Genomic DNA, 18,422 nt, shown 5'->3' with positions numbered 1-18,422 from the left:
AGGTTTAGGAGTCAGAATAGGCTCTAACTTCTACTCCCAGTGACATTCATTCTATAAATCCAGAACAGGGACCATTTCTTTGCAGATCGTGTGGGAAAAGGGGAAAATAGTTCAAAAGGTAAAATGAACACATCATCATACTGCCCATGCACACCAGGTGCTCTAAATGAGCAGGAGAAAATTTCACAGCCATCCCATCCAAAATCAAATGTGCCGAGAAAGCATGTGGTGTAATTAAGATTCAGCACCAGGTAGGTAAAATCTAACACAGATTCACAGGTATATATACTGGCATCTCAAAATAGACTAATAAACCACACTGATGGGCTAGAATCTCATTTAACTGAGTTATTTAGAAATGTCACATAACTGCCTGAAGGTATGGTGTGTTCTGGATTCTGATACTGAAACGCTAAGCCTTAAACCGGCTTAATAAGCATAAAATTCACAAACTGTCAGTGAGACATGTTCCAGTACTAAGCGGGAGAAAAGCGCTTACCTGAGGTTGCCATGGTGGCGAAGGCCAAAATCAAGATGGCGGCAGCAACGACGGGGGTCTCCATGTGTGAAGAGTGACTGGTGCAGTGAAAGCAACGGTGGGGTGTGTTGTCTTTCCAGTGGGCCAGTGGAGTGGATTCGGGGGGTGGCTAAAGTCCCAGGCAGCTGTGGGGCAATGGGGCAGTTTAGGTCAGCGCGGCTTATTTTGAACAATATGACAGACACAATAAGACACAGCTCTTCGGGTCAATTAGTCAAGTTACTGTCTCCTGTTCTTGTCTGCTTTCACTCGAACTACATTTTTAATAATGTTAAGAAACAGGCAACCAGAGAACTAATTAATGTTGCCATGGTGCCCAAATGATATCCACGTGGTACCTCACCCCTATCCAGCCTTTACTACTCTGACAGGAATTTCATTAGCCCACTCAACAGTCCACACTCAAGTATATGTTTCCATGGCTGTTTAAAAACTCCATTAATTATTGTGTTCACTTGTTGATTTTCACGTGACCGCGTGCCTGCAGCACGGACAGCCTTCCAGCCGCTGTCTCGCATACGAAAAACAGCAAGAATTACAGTACAGTTTCTCGAATCGCGCCTAATTAGTTTCACTGGCTAATAATATGGCCTCATAATTCCGACGGCACCTTAAATACACAAGGGCTGCATGTACTAACATGTTTGTGTAATTGGAGAAAAGGTTCTTCATATGAAAATAAAGCAATTAATTAGGCAAAGTCCCACAGTCATAAACGTGCATCTTAAAAGATCACGCCCCGTCACGCACATTCTTGCCATCCAAGCAGCAAAAACTATACTATTTTGCGATAGGGTTCTTCCAAAAACGATCTTAAATGATGTATAATACTAATACTAATATAACTAATAAGAATAATAAGAAGAGTAACAACAACAGCAGTAATAATAATAATAATAATAATAGAAGAAGAACCAAAGATAAACACGTCATGTAAAAGACAACTCTGTTTCGTGTTTTAATACTATATATAAAATTATCACTCCGTATAAAATATAACAATATTTTACAGATACTGTACAGAGTACAGATGCTGGATTATTCCGTAAAGTATTTCTTCTGTACTTATTTAAGAGCTACACACTACTTGTCAGTAAAACTAGAATAATTAAAGAAAGTTACAAATAGGGTCAGACTAAGTTTACTACTGTAAAATTTTTTGTCGACTAACTTTTGTCTAAATGGTTAATACGGTCGGTTGATCATGCGTACATTTCCTACACTAAAGAAAGCGATTCAGCGCCAAGATAAGCGGTAACTTGTATAAAATATAAAGGCACTCACGTGTTTTAAGTTGAGAGTCGAAATGTGTCTTTGTGTATTGAAAGGTACAGAAAGGACGGGGAAGGCTCCTCGCTTTCAGCTGAACTTCTGCACCTCTTCCACTGGCTCCCAGTTTACACTCAGCAAGCAGACGGGAGCTGCGCAACAAGTCCGGTGCGTATGTTACTCACGCCTATGTCCGGTAATCCAGGTCGGGGGGTTGGGCTGGGGGCAGCACGCTATTTTAGTCTTCTGACAAAAGACTTCAATGCTTTATTCATATAAATCTTCATTTATAGGAAAACGTTAATTAGTTCATTCACTTCCCATGAGAAAGAAGTAAAACAATGCATGTCATTTTAGGGTTTAATTAATACGCCATGACCAGTCTCCAGAATACATAAAACAGACATTTCTTCTGTAGCCCTTCAAACAACACATTGTTTTTGCCTATATACGCTGTATACAGACGGATTCGTATATTGAATAAACTTGAAACCTATATAACTTTCCCCGGCTGAAAATTTTCAGGAACTCCTGAGTCTTACAATGAGAAAAAAAATGTACATTTACTGCGACAAACGGCGGTGATCAAATGCGAAAAAGTGATATTGCTAATTATCAAATTCGCGACTCAAAAATTGCGGGATTGTGAGTGTCCTGATTTGCGCCCCGTGCTGCCTGACCAGGAAAAGCAGTTAAAGGATGGATGGATGGATGGATGGATGGATGGATGGTTAGCTGTTTTCAAGCTGTCCAACATTCTCTGTGCCATGCTATGCTTGCTGCAGTATATAAAAATATCAGTGCAATACATTTCCCCTAATATGACATTGTACAGTATTGCAGCATTTAAAAATACAATATTATTATTATTATTATTGTTATTAGAATGCTGGCAGTTCATCAAAGCAGACACTGGAAAATGCAAACAATCCTTATGTGACATTAGGCTCAGACGGTGGAAGACGCACGTACTCATGGGTCATAAACATTCTAAGCTCAAACCTACTTTTGTCTGAGGTCCCCCCCCCCCCCCACCCCTTGCTGACTTCATCCTGTGCATTTCAATAACAGGAAACGTTTTATAGCCTGTGTCATCATCTGTCAGGGTGACCACAAAGCCAAGGCTCCACCATGGTGCTACACCTTTCAAAAAAATTGTAATAATAGATGGAAACTCAAACAAAACAGATAAACACAGTGTCTAAGGATGTCTGAAGGTTTCCTGACAGCCCTATGAGGACAAGCTAATGACGTGCGTGTGTGATGGAGACAAAGCTACAACTGAGAAGCTATAGGCTTCTTATTAGAATCATATTAATTAAACTCCAGTAATCATTAAATAATTCCCATGCGAATTGTGATTTCTCTGGGAGGGCGCGTTTGTTTCTAATGGCCCACAAGGTTGAGTGGCATTTAGTAACTTAAGCTACAGCGGTTCTCTTGTGTGAAGCTGAGACGCTAGGACTGTGCCTTCAGATTTTACCTCAGTCCAGTCAATGTGGATTCCAATGAGACAATTGCAGGTCATCTGAGGTTGCGGCAGTCAAGCTCAAAACAATTTCACAGAACTAATTCTTAGCAGCTGAGAGCACAATTACTTGCAGTCAGCTTCACGGTTAGTTCTTCGTTGCATTCAGAAGTGGGAGTTAAACTGCTTATCGATAGGCCGCTTATTAGGAAGGCCAATAATTTCGCTTGTGCACTTATCTGTGTCTTCAAAGCCGACGAGTGACCTCCACACCTCAAGGTGGCAGCAGACTGTTTTGCCATCATTAGAAGCATTTGCACCTTTTATGAATTACTAAGGAAGGGAATGCGTTGCCAAATAATTTTTTCAGCGACCAATGATTTAATTAAAAAAGCCCAGGTCTGAAAATGAGCCCCCTGATGCAGTCGCTATCTCGCAGAGGCAGGTGTTCAGGGGTCGCTATTGCTAAGGTTGCACCTCTGTTTGTTGCTTGTTTTATTTATTATTTCATTTTTCATGTTGTAAGGTGGCTGATAGGGATGTTTTCCAGGTACCGCTCGATTATACATGCCACCAATTTCAACCACCTCTCTGCTTCCTATTGGACCCTGTATCAGATAAAGCACTGTGATTGGATACAGGCTCAGTTTGAAGTTTCGTTAATGTCAAACAGGAAGTTGTGTTTTTTTCCTCCTAAATGGTACTCTCACATGCTTTTTCACATTACCATAAAAGGCCACTGCTGTGGGTTTCGCCTACAAAGTTTATTTCTACGTCGGTGTGACTGTTGTCCACTAGTGGGCAGTGTTCACAATTATACGAGATGTCACAGAACTGCCATAATCGATTTTGCTATGACTAAAGTGTTAAACAGTTTAATCTGATTTATTAATTAATTCAGTGGAATTTTAATAATAATAATAATAATTTCATAAATAATAATAATACTGTATTGAAATAGTGTCCTTTGGAACTAACTTAGACGCTGTAAAGTTAAAACCAAACTGATCAACTGAACAGATTTTACTGTTGCCTTATATGGACCCGTAGCCATAAATACAACTTGGGGGGGGAGGCTCAGCCACTCTCTGTAAATCTTGCCGATTTGGGGGGGGTCACTTCCCCGTAAGTTTTGCTAATGCGATGGGTGCGGGGGAGGTCACCATTCATGAATTACACGACTTGGGGGGCTGAGGAAATTTCAACCGGGACTCAGACTCACAGTTTTACTCCATGGCTGTGTGCCTGATTGGTAATGAATAATATATTTTTTTGGTGGGGGGGGGGGGGGGGATTAAGAGCTATGTGGCTGTGTGCCTGGCCCTATACCTTTGGGCTTGGGGACTCGGCACTGAGTGTGGGGCCTGAAGTTTCTCTTTCTTAGTGATTAAAGCATGAATATGGATGGAGGGTTCGAATTATATGCTTAGATTTTGTAAAATATAATCCAAAAAACCATGTGTGTTTGTGAGTGTGTGTGTTAAACAAATACATGTTTCATTGTTGAAGTTTGCACACAGGAGAAAGAGAGGCAGCTTTAACTGAACCTTTTCTGGATTAAATCAAACGCGGCAGGATAAAGGCAAATGTATACTGGGCAAGGTTAATGCATGGCTTTCTCTTTCGGTTTGCTCAGCAGTTTTACAGACAGGGCATGGTGGCTGCAACTCAGCTCTCCTGGGGAGTTAATGACCCTATTCCACCTTGCGCTGTTTAAGACTTCCTGTCCTGACCCCCCCCCCCGGCATCAGGGGAGGGGCTACAACAGTTTGCGTATTTAGATTCACCCCCCCTGGGTGGGGCATCAACTTTTTTCCCTTATAGTTGAGACGAGTTTATCATCTTTTTGCACCTACCCCAGCTCCAACTAATTGGCTGTTTATCTTTGAGGAACATGCTTCTATGATTTACGTCAACTTGAAACGTTTACGAGCGGCACGACGTGTGTACCGCGGCAAAAAGAACGCACGTGACCGGCGCTGATGCAGACCCAGCTGGCAGGCCGAATGACGCTTCGGTGCAGTTTGAATTATAACTTAAAAAAACATCTGTTCAGAGGCATCTTAACAAAGGTGGTCTTTTATATCGCCTAAGATGAAAGCTATGCACTGCACAATGCATTGATTGGTCTAGCTATTAATTAGGTGTAGGATAATATTAATAGGCTGTTGTAAAATGTACGGGGCAAAAGTTTTAAAGATTTCTTATTTACATTTTAATATTTATGTACTAATTCACCCTCCTGTCTCCACCTCCCCCCCCCCCCCCCCCCAAAAAAAAAGTAATTTTCTAATTTACCAACCACCTGAATTGTACATTCATTTACAGATATCCAGATATTTGCTCTTAGTGGTTACTCTATTTTGAAGACATCTATTAGGAAAAGCAATTATTCCAGATTCACCATATGCTTTCAATTTAGTCAATGAAACGCATTTTAAAGAGATGTACTCTGGGTACCTAACAAATAAGTAAACAAAATTGATTCACATAGCTTTGATTATGTTTCTCCCAGAACATTTTTGTTTTTTCATTTTCTTCTAACTAAGAGACAGGAAGATTAAACCCCGCTGTCCCTGAAAGCAAAAGGACACACTAATAGGATGGTATTGTTAACTATTAATAACTGTAGAGATAAAGTACTGTAAGTGCCCTTTCCAGAAAAAAAATAGCCTTTTTTTGCATTGGTTGCGAAGCCCAATGCTATATACCTCACTTGCTTATGTATGCACCCACCGCAAGCATCGCACAGCCAAGCTAGCGCAAGGAGCTGACAGCTGCTATAATTACAAACAGCTAGCGTCAGCGAGACCGGTTCTGCACATCGGAGTGTCCCAAAATGTACGCCAGGAACCCATGAGTAGAACCCAAGGGTCAGCCCAGTCTCTGGGGTCCTGCTCCGTTCTTCCCCAAAGGCAGATACGACGAGAACGGGGACAGGGATGCAGGATTTAAACAGACCTTTTTTTTTTTATTATTAAAGGTGGTATTTAATGGGAGCAGAACAGAAACAGAGGTTGACAAGCACCTCCGGTAACATCCAAAAACGGACTTTAGGAGGGACATCACAACAGCAGAAGGCAAAACAAGTGCCGTGCGGAGAGATGACAGCCAAACAGCCAGACAAACAAAAGTACCCATGGTGAAATGGACAACAAAGGCCAGCAACACAGGAAGATGCCGATGGGCATTTCGGAGGTTGCACTGCAGCACCCGCAGTTGATATAATACAGCTAGGGGGCGCTGTGAGGTAAGGGAGGGCTGACAAAAAACCATGGAGACATTTGGTGGGCTGTTCATGTAATTAGCGAAATATAAAAAGGCCAACAAAAGAGAAAATTCTTCCGCTTGTGGCGCCTTTATTTCATAGACTCGATGGCTTTGACAACTTGGCTGAAGACCGCATCCACAGTACCTTCTGAATCAATCTGCAAAAGATGGGAAAGTACAGTGAGATAGAATATAACGCAGTAACCCTTTAACTAAAATACTGCCTTCATGTACACAGTATATGTTTTAAGACTCGGTTGCTTCAGAGCTCACAATTTTAGCCTGTAAGGGAGACATTTTTTCTTTTATTGAATCATAAAAGTGTAGTATTAATGTATTTTTCATATTAAATCATTAAATCAACACAGCATATACACTGAACTCCAAGTAAATATATAGTGTTGCTAGGCAACTGAGCTTGTATATTCTAAATTAATTTGTTTTTTATAGCATGTACCATAAATAAAATCACCCAAATCAGATTATATATACTGGGAATTCTTAACGTGTGAATGTAAAATTAAATTACACAAATTCCATTTTCTGGATTAGATATAGTTAAAAATAATGAAACGCGCTTGTGTACCTAAGATATTAGACCCATAAATACCGAAAGCAAGATTCACTTACAGTGACATCTACTGGTTCAAAGTATTTCAATTATTACAAGAACGTAACTATACAGCACCCCCCAGTGGAACTTTCAAGTATTGTTTCTGCGTGAAGTATTAGACATGAATACAAAAACCTGAAATTCATTTTAATGTTTCAAAATGATTACAAGTGGTCTCTACCCTGCACAATATTGGTGCTAAATTTTCAAATTCATTTTGAATTGAGTAATTTAGTCAAATTATATTCTCCCTCACATTGCAGCAATGATCCAACCAAATATGAAAATTTTGTAATCCACAATTGGTAGGATTCTCAAACAGTGTCACTCAATTCTGTTGGTTGCTTTACTATTGACAACTCAGAGTATCCAAACAGTGACTGAGAGCGCAAACGAATCCCGCCTACTTTGCCTTTAAAAAGCCCCAGAATACCACCACAGGCTCACCTTCCTGACAATGCCGCGTCCCTCGTAGAAAGCAATCACCGGTTCAGTGGCTTTGTAGTATAGGTCGAGGCGCTTCTTGATTGTCTCCTCATTGTCATCAGCACGACCGCTGGTCTCCCCACGCTTCATAAGTCTTTTCACCATGGTTTCACCTTTGGCGTCAATGTACAGCAGCAAGCTGGGAGCCCCGATCTGTCAATCGATGGCCACAGGTCGTCTCAGAACACATCTGTGATGCTGATCATTACACCAGTAACAACAAGACGTCCCTCAGTCTGGGTACCTTCTTCTCAAACTCCTCGCCCTGCTTCACCTCGCGGGGATAACCGTCAATCAGGAAGCCCTTGGACACGTCGGCCTTGGCAATCATGGCTTCCTTTATCATATCCAAAACAGTGTCCTGAAAATACAGATATACAGATTAAAAAGGGCACCAAAATTCCCACCCCCAGACAGATCATCAAAAGTAAAATCATAAGGCGTCAGTCAGGTGCTAGATTTTAACTGAAAGGTTCCCAGTGCTTGGCCAATTCAATAAAGTATCTCACCAAATATCACAACAACTCCTTCCTCCACAACTTGACTCCCTATAATCCATCCTACCTCCAGTCAACTATTTAGCTTATCTGTGGCAGCATAAGGCACAAGGCATAGGACAGTCTTTGTAGGGTTACAGTCTGCAGGGTAGTCTCAGTACAATCTATTCATATCCATCCTCCATTAAAATAATTTTCTACTATCTAGAGAGCAACAGAACGGAAGAACAGAATTGTCTGCCAAAGGCATGTGGCATTCATTCATTTCTGTCAGCGTGTCCATATTTGAGAGTATTTCAGGTCCAATCCAAAACAACAAACAGCGAGGTGGACCAAGCAATATCAGTGAGCCAATGGGAAGCAAGGAAGGCTTGGCTGTAGTGATGATCAAAGGAAAGTTTAAGAACCACTTGTTGTATTTTCTGACCCCACTAGATGGTGCTCTCTGTTTAAAAAAAACATGCCCTAAAGCAAGCTAAGAGCACCATCTAGTGGGGTCAGAAAGTACAGCAAATGGTTCATGAAGCTTCGTTTGGCCATTACTAAAGAGCTTGATCAGGTGCGAACTGACAAGCCGCTGATATAAAACGTTGTTAAATATGAGTGTGTGCAGCAGGTCACTCGGCAAAAAACGATTTGCGAGGCCTTACTTGAGGGAGAAGCTAACACAGGCTATGCTGTCCCGATTAATCATTTCTGCTCTATAGCTATACCACTAAGCCGGGATCTAAGCTACTTGTGGGACAGTTCAAAGAAAACAGAATCAAAAGAGGGAAGCAACAACACTTTAGTCTTCAGTGTTTTTGCCCCTGGCTGAAAATGTCACGTCATGTGCTCACAGAGTGTTACATCCACTAATTTAGCAGCAATCTGGGACTTCGCTAAATGTCAATGAACCAGCCATTAAACACAGTCACAGGCAGAGTCAGCTTGCGTTTGTTTCTTCTATTTTTTATTTTTATCTGTGCTAAACTGCAGTTGCAGATTCATCCGGAGCAGGACTGAAGGCTCCACGTCAACCGTATGGGACACTAAGGGGCTCCAGGCGCGCAAGGCATTGGGGTCGGGTGTAGGTCTAATATGTCACATGGGCCACAGGATCCTCTGGAGGGGTTTGCCTGGGTGGGGGGGGGCGGTGGGGGGCAGGGGTTATGCAGAAGAGATTCTTCCAGAAGTTTAGCATTCATTACTTTGTAAATATCTTGAGAAAATAAGTCATAAGCCATATATGATGCTGATTTGATGATTATGAATATACAGCAACAATGAACATGACTGATCATCACATACTTGGATAGATATTGTCCCTTTGAAAAAGAAGGTCATTATTCCCCAAAGAATGTACACAACGTATTTAAAATTATGTAATATACCTCACAATCCAGTCCAGGATAAGTCTATGTAAGATGGGTAGATGGGTGGACCCCCCCATGAAAGTGACCTTTTTATTTCAGTTCTGCCCCCCCCCCCCCCCGAAATAGATAGATAGATAGATAGATAGATAGATAGATAGATAGATAGATAGATAGATAGATAGATAGATAGATAGATAGATAGATAGATAGATAGATAGATAGATAGATAGATAATGCAATCGAAGAAGGACATGCCAGAGACCGTTGGTTTTGGTACTCTCCCCTACCAGCGGGACGAGCTCTCCCCTCTGCATGATGGCGGACAGCTGCTTGCCCCTCTCAGATCCAGAGCTGACCTCGGCACGGAGCAGGTCCCCAGAAGAGAGGTGAGTATAGCCATACTGGGTTACTATCTTCTCACACTGCGTCCCTTTTCCGGAGCCCGGTCCGCCTTGGCAGGACAGAACAGTTCAGATTATGTGACTCCATAGAGAAAACGATCTTTTTCCCCTCTCTCTCCCTCTGATACTGAGTTATTGATGCATCGTCTATCGTGATTTCCAGCTTTGGCTCAGACCCAGGAACGGGCAGAAAAGTATGGATAGCAACAGGGACTCCTAAAAATAAAAATAAATGTAGCGCAGCCGATTCACGGGCGCAGCTCGTTTATGAGCTTGTTCAACATCACTGTTCCAAGAAAGACATGAAGTGAAATGGTCAATGCATTTACTATGTTAATTTTAATATGTGCATTCACATATATTGTTAAGTATATATAGATGTTTTAAACAGATTGTTATACACTATCAACAAGTATTTAGCACATTAATAAATGTTCTGATAATCTTTTTAAATGCTACTTCTGAGTCTTACAAAATTTGGTGGTTCGTTAAGATGACGGAATACCTTACAAGCGCTTTAATGGCATACACGAATTGTCGATAATATCCACTCACCCACAACGAAGATGATCTTGCTGTCCTTCAGTTTGTCTGAAAGTGAGGCAGAAATATTTGTGGATCAGTGCGTTTCAGAGGCATTTTTCTGACAGGCTTTTATGGGATTGTGAAAATACCGTCCGCAGTAGTTCCAATCCTTATTTAAAACCTTATGCGATGTGTTGGACTGTTGTTAACAGGTGTCACAAGCTGTTCCAGTCAAACAGAGGAGTGCTTTCACCTGGCGTCCCCGAAGGACGAGCAGAAGCATCGTTTGAGCAGCTGCCTCCCATTGCTTGCATGCAGCTCATCTTTTTAGAGCACTAGGGCGAGTCCCTTATTGCTTCAGAGGCCAGACAGTGAAACGTGGCATGTTACCATGGTGACGGTTGCTACAGCCACATGGCAACCTACCCTGACTACAGAAACTTTTTAGCTGCCCTGCATCAGCTATGTAAACACATTTGGGAGTGATTTTCATGTGTTTTTTTTATTGTCTGTTACTGTTACTCCCCACAAATCCAAGCACAAGTCGGGCGGAAATAACACACATCCCACATTTACTTGAAAATACATCCGCTAGAAATGCTCAACATGCAGTTATATGTAGTTATTACTGTGAACAAGTTAAGTCATTTTCTAAAAACAGGCCCCATAATTAGCATTTAACCAGCAGTGGAAAGTTCAGGTCTAGAAAGTACAAATCCAGGCCGAGACTTTGCTTCCGCCAACCAGCTGAGTGAAACAAAATCTTGGTCTGGATTTGTACTTTCTGAACCCGAACTTTCCACCTCTTTCACCTTTTTACCGTATTAGTCTAGAATGTATGACAATTTTGAAGTATTAATTAATAGAGTATTAATAGAGTACTAATTATGTTGTTTATATGTGAAGGTCTTGATTATTTGTTGAGCCTGATGGTCCGGCCTACTGCTGAGAGAAACTCAAGACTCAGTCAGGTGTGAAATTGGTTGGTTTCTTTCTCTGTCCCCAGAATTATCTATACAGTAATTTATTTCATATATTAAAAATGTATTCTCATAACTTTTATAGTTCTTAATAATACGTGTGAATGTGCTAAATAACTACGTCTTGCAGAATGGGGTCGTCTCTTCCTTTTAAAATATGCTGATTTAAATTATACCCCTCTGACAGTCAAGCTGAGTCATGTGGTGTTCTGAGTATGAATAGGGAGCAGACATCATATTCTGTCTAATTCTAAGTGGTACCATTTCATTCCCTTCTACGTGGAGTGCTAGAAGAGGGAGCCGCAGAATGAACTAGAGAATTTAATATAAGTATCTTGAGTTCGAACTGGGAGTTTGAACCTCAGCTAAACTGTGGAGGGATTCAAACTCCCTTTTGGCATTTGCAAGGTCTCTTTGACTGGGGCGGTTTCCACCATTCTCCAGCAGTCCAAAGACAAGCAGACAGACTATGTGGTGTCTCTGTGCCTGAGTTCCCTGTGCGGGATGCATGCAGTCCAGTAACCCCAGCCAGGATAAAATGATGAATAGCTTGGCAGTAGTCTTATTACGTATCCCAGAAGCAAATTTGCATCCTGCCTCTCGTTTTCATTTCTCGTGGTCGGTTTACCTAACAGTATTTTACTTCGGTTTTGGTTTTGTAATACCTGTAGTATAATTATCTCCAGTAGAGGTCGCAATAGATGGCAGAGAATATACCAACAAGAAAGGCAGCATAAATGTTTCATATACAACATTATATCTTGAATTTTATATTTGAAATATTATAGTATTTCCAGAAAAGCACATTCAATCGTTTGTTCGAGCTAAAGGGGCACTCTCAGCCCCCCGCCTGTACCTAATCTTACAGATATCATTTACTGCTATATATGGAAACATCTATAAATCAGAAATAATATGATGGTCACAGGCTTTGACAACTTTACCAGTTTTTTATATCACTGACTGTTTCTAAATAGGCGTTATTACATATTAACATTATAGATATGGGCTTGTGGTCTCTATCTACAACATGTATTATTTAGAATAGTAATTAGGTTGCAATAGTTATGTTCTTCTGGCTTTGCAGTGATATTGCTGGTTTTGGACGCATTTCTGTATTCCTTCTAAGTTCAGTATTAGTTATTGAGAATAATGGAAGCTTTACTATCAACAATTTCCTTCAACAGTTGTGATCCATGCCAGTAATTGTTCCAAAGTTTAATTGTTCAGAGCGACATGTGAAACAACCTGGGAAGGAGATATTTACCTGCCATGGTGTCCTGGTAGGTGCGAGATATTCTTCCAGCTCAAATCCCTGGAGAGAGGAAAAAATGTAAAGGATAATTAAGATATTTATGTCTGTTATACCCTCATACTGCAAGGTTTCTTGAACTTAGGCCTATTAGCCTTAGCTGACTACTTCTCGTAAAGACCGATTTAATTATCGGTCTCAAATCAAATCAAAGTTTATTTGTCAAAAGTACAACAAGGTAGCAAACAGTGGTGGTCTGAAGTACCTCTTGAAAGTTATTCTTAAATAAGCCTTTCCTTCTGTATACAGTATTTTGTTCAATTTATGCTCCTTAACCATGAAGTGTTATTACACTGCATCAACTGTCTTTAGGTCTAACAAGGGATTTTATCAACGTAATAGTGTTAACAGCGATTTATGTTGCTTTGTTAGTGAAACATTGTGCAATAACTAGATTAACCTGTCTTGTAAATGTTTTATTGGTGTCTTATTCTAATAACAAAGGCATGCGGAATATTCATTTTAGCATAAATGTTGATACCAGCACTGCTGATAAGATATCCCGGCAATTAGAAAACAATAAATAGTTTTTAATCACTTCAGGATATTGCTGGTATTTCAGAACATCACCATTTACGTTTGCTTGGATGGGATATTACATATACAATTAATCACTAAATTCTAAATAAAATAAGATAGGTATTGTTGCTGATCTATTGATGCATAATGTTATAAAGGTGAAAGTAATGTGATTTAAGTGAAATCAATGACTGACAACACTCCTAATTTCCACGGGTTTCTCCCAATTTCCCACCCTTCCTTGCGTGGTACTCCTGAATTTCCAACATCCATACTTTTACAATACCCACCCCTCCCCACCCCCCGCCGCCTGCACTGAGCAATGTTGAATTGTAGGCCTACTTAACATTCATTCCCTTTGCACCTTCACATCTAAATGACTGCCAATACTGTAACTTCACAAAAAGTGAATTATTAATATTTTTCATCCCATAGTAATCTGTATGTCTGGAGTTCTGCAAGTTAAATGTAAGTTTGAGTGACTCACACACCCATGTTACAAAATAATCAGCAATATGAGATGTGGTCACTCTAATGACTTATGGTAGCTGGAGTCAGTTACTTAGCCTGCAAAGGCCAGTGGGGATCCCCATGAATTGGCAAGGTTTCCATAGGTGTTAAATGAACAGACGAGAGAATCAGTGGGATACAGGGAGTCAAAAGATGAACAGAAAACATTGATCATTCATATTTACTTTTGTTCTTGGGGAAATGTGAATATTTTAGGTGAAATAAAGGGTGTTGGTTTGGGTTTTAGCATTGGTGGGGACTAAATCAGCCCTGGACCCCCCCGTCTCCCTAAACATACACAGTACCCCCAAAATATTGGTAGGGACGTGTTCTTACCATCCATAACCAGATCTACAAGGGTTGCCAACTCTCACAAATCTGGCATGACACTCGCTTTCAGACTCAAGAAATCACTCAGGAAATCTTACAACAAATCTAAATTATTTCATCATAAACCTAAAATTAGCTACGTCCAAACATTCCAGTAGCAAACCCTATTTACATAAGAAATTTACAAACAAGAAGAGGCCATTTGGCCCATCAAGCTCATTTGAGAGAAATTACACTAATAGCTCAGAGCTAACATCTTATCTAGCTGTGATTTAAAGAAAGCCAAGGTTTTAGCTTGCACTACATTAACAGGAAGGCTATTCCATACTCTAACCACATGCTGTGTAAAGAAGTGTTTTCTCGAATCCAGTGTAAAATGTTCTCCCGCTAATTTCCACCTATGGCCATTTGTACTAATATTGAAATAACTATTTGGTTGAACAGCATCCAGACCTGTTATTTTATTACCAGAAAATAAAACTGCCTTATACATGCAAATGTATGTGCATATCTGTGCAGACTTCTCTCAAATTTAAAATCTCCCACCGGTTAGCTGATCAAATTTGGCAGCCCTGGAAATAGGAACTATGACTTATAAAACATAGATGAAGCAACCAGCAATTGTAAGAGCTGTCCTTGTGCACTTTATAATCAACTAAAATCCTACAATAAATCAGTTTTGGCCTACAGATAGAGAGAATCCCTGTGACTCGCTCATACTTTGACTGCTCATCTCTCCTCTCCTTCCTGTACTGGTCCTCAGGGAATCCGATTCCCTTGGTATAGCCTCTTACAATCGTGGCCTCAGTAACCAGATCCCAAGTCACGGTGACCCTCACAATGTCTGCTCTTGCAACACACCCCAGCATCTCCCTTTCCCCTTAAATAATGGAAGCCGCAAGTTAAATAGACTCCCCCAGGTTTCTGCATTTCAGGAACTGCACATGTTTTTTATCCTTCTTCGCGTCACGGGTGCATAAATGTTATCTGTGTTTTCTGGTGCTGTGTGACATTTTGATTTGAATAATTTGCCACCCCAAATAGGCTTTATCTAAAGGGGCTGTATGCAAATTCCATAGCGTTTAATTTGTGAAAACATGCTGAACGTCAAGTCTGCGTGCTGTTACGTTCCTGACAGCTCTCTTACTCTCTGTAAACCACAGTTACAGATAATGTACAAACATTTTCAAGTACTGGAACTACTCAGATATTTAGCAATTATGTTTTTTCAGACTATGTTATTATCCTGACAATATTTTAATATTTCATTTTGCATGATATACCGTAGATTCTTAAGCATACAATTTAGAGCTTCAGAACTAATGACCAAGTTAAACTGACAAATTCTGGACTCTAACCGCTATGAAAAAAAGTCTGCAACTAGGACATATTTAGTGTCTTGCTTCTTAGTTTAAGGCTTCGAAGACTGTCGTGTTACCCTGTGAGGTCACGGCTCGGTTCCCTTCCCTGCTGTATACGCTTTATGGGCACTGCAGTGACCCTGTGGTCTTTACAAATGTCACCAGAAACCCTGAGTCAGGACCGCACCTCGCAGAGACTCCCTCCCTGGCCAATTATGGAATGTTCCACCGTAATGCCAGCGTCCTGGGCATGTCAGGCAAATTCTCCTTATAAACGGGGGTGTGACGGCCAGTGGGCAGGTGCTTGGGATGCGGATGGGATATCCGTCTGGGGTAAGTCAAGGATTCTATTTTTGTCCGCCATAGTTGCACTTCCGAAACAGAATTTCAAAGAACTTCATATAGACACATTTTTTCCCAAAAATTAATCTCGTGTAAATATGTCTATTGGCACTAGCGGACGATTGTTCTCTAAATATATATCGTTCTAGATACTTGAGAATGATGTCTTAAAAAATAGCAAAATGCCCTAGCATAAGTCTTATCAGCAATTATCAATTGTCTCCTGATGTGTGAAACCATAGGGCATGTTTACACTAATACATTTTCTTGAGAGTATATTTCTTTTCCCACTAAATAATTCACATTTAAAATGTGAATTGCAATAGCATTAGACCTTTGCAGCTGCTGCCCTGGGTCACATAGTTAAACTGCATTCCAGTGGTTATGGTGTCAGGCAATGGCATGATGCAGTTGGTTAATAAAAACAAACCAAGCAGGCTTCAGAATCTCCCTTATGCAGTTAATATATTGCTACATACTATAATACAGTAAATAATAAGCAATGCATCTGAATGAGTTGCTAAATTTGTCCATAAGCACTTTATATTTTAAAAACATCAACTTTCCTAGTATTCAGTATTATTTATATTATATTAATGTCTTACGACACAAATTTATGCTGATCATTAAAAATCTATTATGCAATAACTTATAAATGGTGATTATGTTACCACACGGTGCAATATTTGTGTAATTTTTTTAATGACTTGAGTAAGATTCCATTAAAGACTTTAAATGGCTTAAAATCTTGTGATAAGCTTCCTATTGCGGTTGGTAAAGTGAGTTAATACCGTAGCTTGAGAGTCTGTCCCGTGGGCCTCGTCGCTGCCCTCAGACATGCCACGGGGCTAAAAAAAGGCTGGGGTGCTGCAGCTGCTCGAGTCACGTCAGCAGTCAGAAAGCGCCTCGGAAGAGACGCTCTCAGCTCGGCAGACAGATATTCCGGCAGCCGTGTCCTGCAGGCGTCTGCGCGCTGCATTCTCGCCGTCGGCCATTTAGCGAAGCAATATCGTGTTTATGGTTGCTATGGCCGCTGGACCGCATGCCCCCCCAGTGAGCATTCGCTTGACATCACTAGGCATGTGCAAGCGAGGTTTATAACGTCGCCATGGCAACAGACGTGTCGGTGACGCCCGGCGGTCCTGACGGAGAGACGTAAACAGAGCCAGCCGGTGAAATGCGCGGCGACCTTGCGGTTGCGGTACAGCAGCCGGGCGAGCGGTACTGCGGGCACGCTGAGTGCACTGGCGCGTCCCCTTTAAAATCTCGCGGCACGCTTGTGCATTTGCGAGGCAAACCCATCCCCAGACCTTCACACGTTCATGCACGCCCTCCTGCATTCCAGGGGCACCTCTTTGCCATACCCTTGCATCTAATATGTGTACATATTATACACCCCATGCACCCACCCAGTCAGAAATCATTTATCTGGGGGGGCCTGCACTGCATGAGGCGTGAGACAGCGCTTCCTTGTAATGGCATTCCATTTTCTCAGAATAAAAAGCTTAATCGGGGTTTGAGACCCCGTGCTGCAGGGATCTGCCTTTCCTGGTTTGGCTAATCTCTTTCCCCCACCGCTCGATGCTGTCAGCCAAATCTCACTATCTGTGCAGTCGTCCTACTCTAGCGATCCTCCGGCACTGACCTCTTTCAGCGCTGAGACTCTCCAGTGAGGTTTCCCCCGGCTCCCGCCTGTCTAAGCAGTGTTTCTCCTGCTCGGCACCCCTCCCTCTTCTCCTGGCTGCCTTTATACAGAGCGTCGAGCAGCTCAAGGGTGCAGTGCATTGTGGGGAAACTGGCAACCGGAGAGGAAGGGAGGGAGAGGAGGTGGGGCTTCAGAGATACTGTCCTTCTTGTGAAGCAGAGGAACTGGTTACTCAAGCTACTCCCTTGCATTTCAACTTCTAGCTCTGCTGCTTCGGACTGTGAGGGGGGTGGGGGTTTTGTAACGAAAGGGAGCATTGTTTGGGGGGGGGTTTAGCTTCTTTTGAGTTCGTAAGGAAATGCCATGGCTGCACTCTGGTACTGTGTCTCTGTCCTGGCTGTGTCAGATCAGCAAAACATGTTTGTAACGCAAGAATAAGTTCCTCTTTTTTGGCATAAATGTGTTTCAGCTTCTGAGTGTGAACTGAGGGTGACAAAGATCCGCCCAGCAAAAGTACAGGCCCAGCGACAAAAACAAACACAGGGTAGCACCTTCCACACACAGACATTTATCACATAATCTAATTTAAAAACCCTTGTTTGGTTGTCGCCATTGAATCTTGACCCTGTCATGGTTTTGTTTAAACTGCATGTGAACAAACTGACTTACAGACTCACAGAAAGTCTTGGGACGCTTTGCTTAATTCTGTAGAAATGTTGCAAATTTGTTTCATAAGAAAAGCCAGTTGACAAGCAACAGAATCTGCACGGACATTTTCAAGTGTGTTTTTTAACATATTAATTCAGCTGTTGCCATTTTTCTATTATTGGCATTTTATGTTGTTGCAAATGTGTAACTAATCACAAAGCAGCCAAAAAAACCTGTTTTTCAAACAACTTTTTAACCCAGAACAGCCTTTAAGTCAAGGGAGGTGATGCTACGATTATATAATTCCTTGGTAAGACCCCACCTACAATATTGTGTGCAGGTTTGGTCGCCTT

The 18,422-nt window shown here is 41.4% G+C and overlaps 2 protein-coding genes across 3 annotated transcripts in view; both read right to left on the bottom strand.

Moving 5' to 3' along the window:
- The window catches only part of LOC125746855 (endoglin-like), a 40,009-nt gene extending 38,031 nt beyond the window's left edge, over positions 1-1,978 (bottom strand). For both annotated transcript variants that reach the window (XM_049021424.1, XM_049021425.1), the window contains exons 1-2: positions 1,823-1,978; positions 500-663 (exon numbers count right to left, since the gene is read on the bottom strand). In XM_049021424.1, the coding sequence (XP_048877381.1) occupies positions 500-563 (64 nt within the window). In that variant the 5' untranslated portion in view covers positions 564-663; positions 1,823-1,978. The remainder of the gene's footprint in view (positions 1-499; positions 664-1,822) is intronic.
- Positions 1,979-6,612: 4,634 nt separating this feature from the next.
- On the bottom strand, positions 6,613-17,568 carry ak1 (adenylate kinase 1). The gene is made up of 7 exons (XM_049021429.1): positions 17,422-17,568; positions 12,670-12,717; positions 10,453-10,488; positions 9,784-9,947; positions 7,889-8,005; positions 7,606-7,797; positions 6,613-6,703 (listed from the first exon to the last, which is right to left on the bottom strand). The coding sequence occupies exons 2-7, from the start codon at positions 12,674-12,676 to the stop codon at positions 6,635-6,637; spliced, it is 585 nt and encodes a 194-aa protein (XP_048877386.1). The 5' UTR covers positions 12,677-12,717; positions 17,422-17,568; the 3' UTR covers positions 6,613-6,634.
- Positions 17,569-18,422: the final 854 nt, after the last annotated feature.

This window comes from Brienomyrus brachyistius, chromosome 7 (assembly GCF_023856365.1).
Source record: "Brienomyrus brachyistius isolate T26 chromosome 7, BBRACH_0.4, whole genome shotgun sequence".
Lineage (NCBI taxonomy): Eukaryota > Metazoa > Chordata > Actinopteri > Osteoglossiformes > Mormyridae > Brienomyrus > Brienomyrus brachyistius.
The sequence above is the reverse complement of the archived record's forward strand: the minus strand, read 5'-3'. Positions and strand labels throughout refer to the sequence as shown.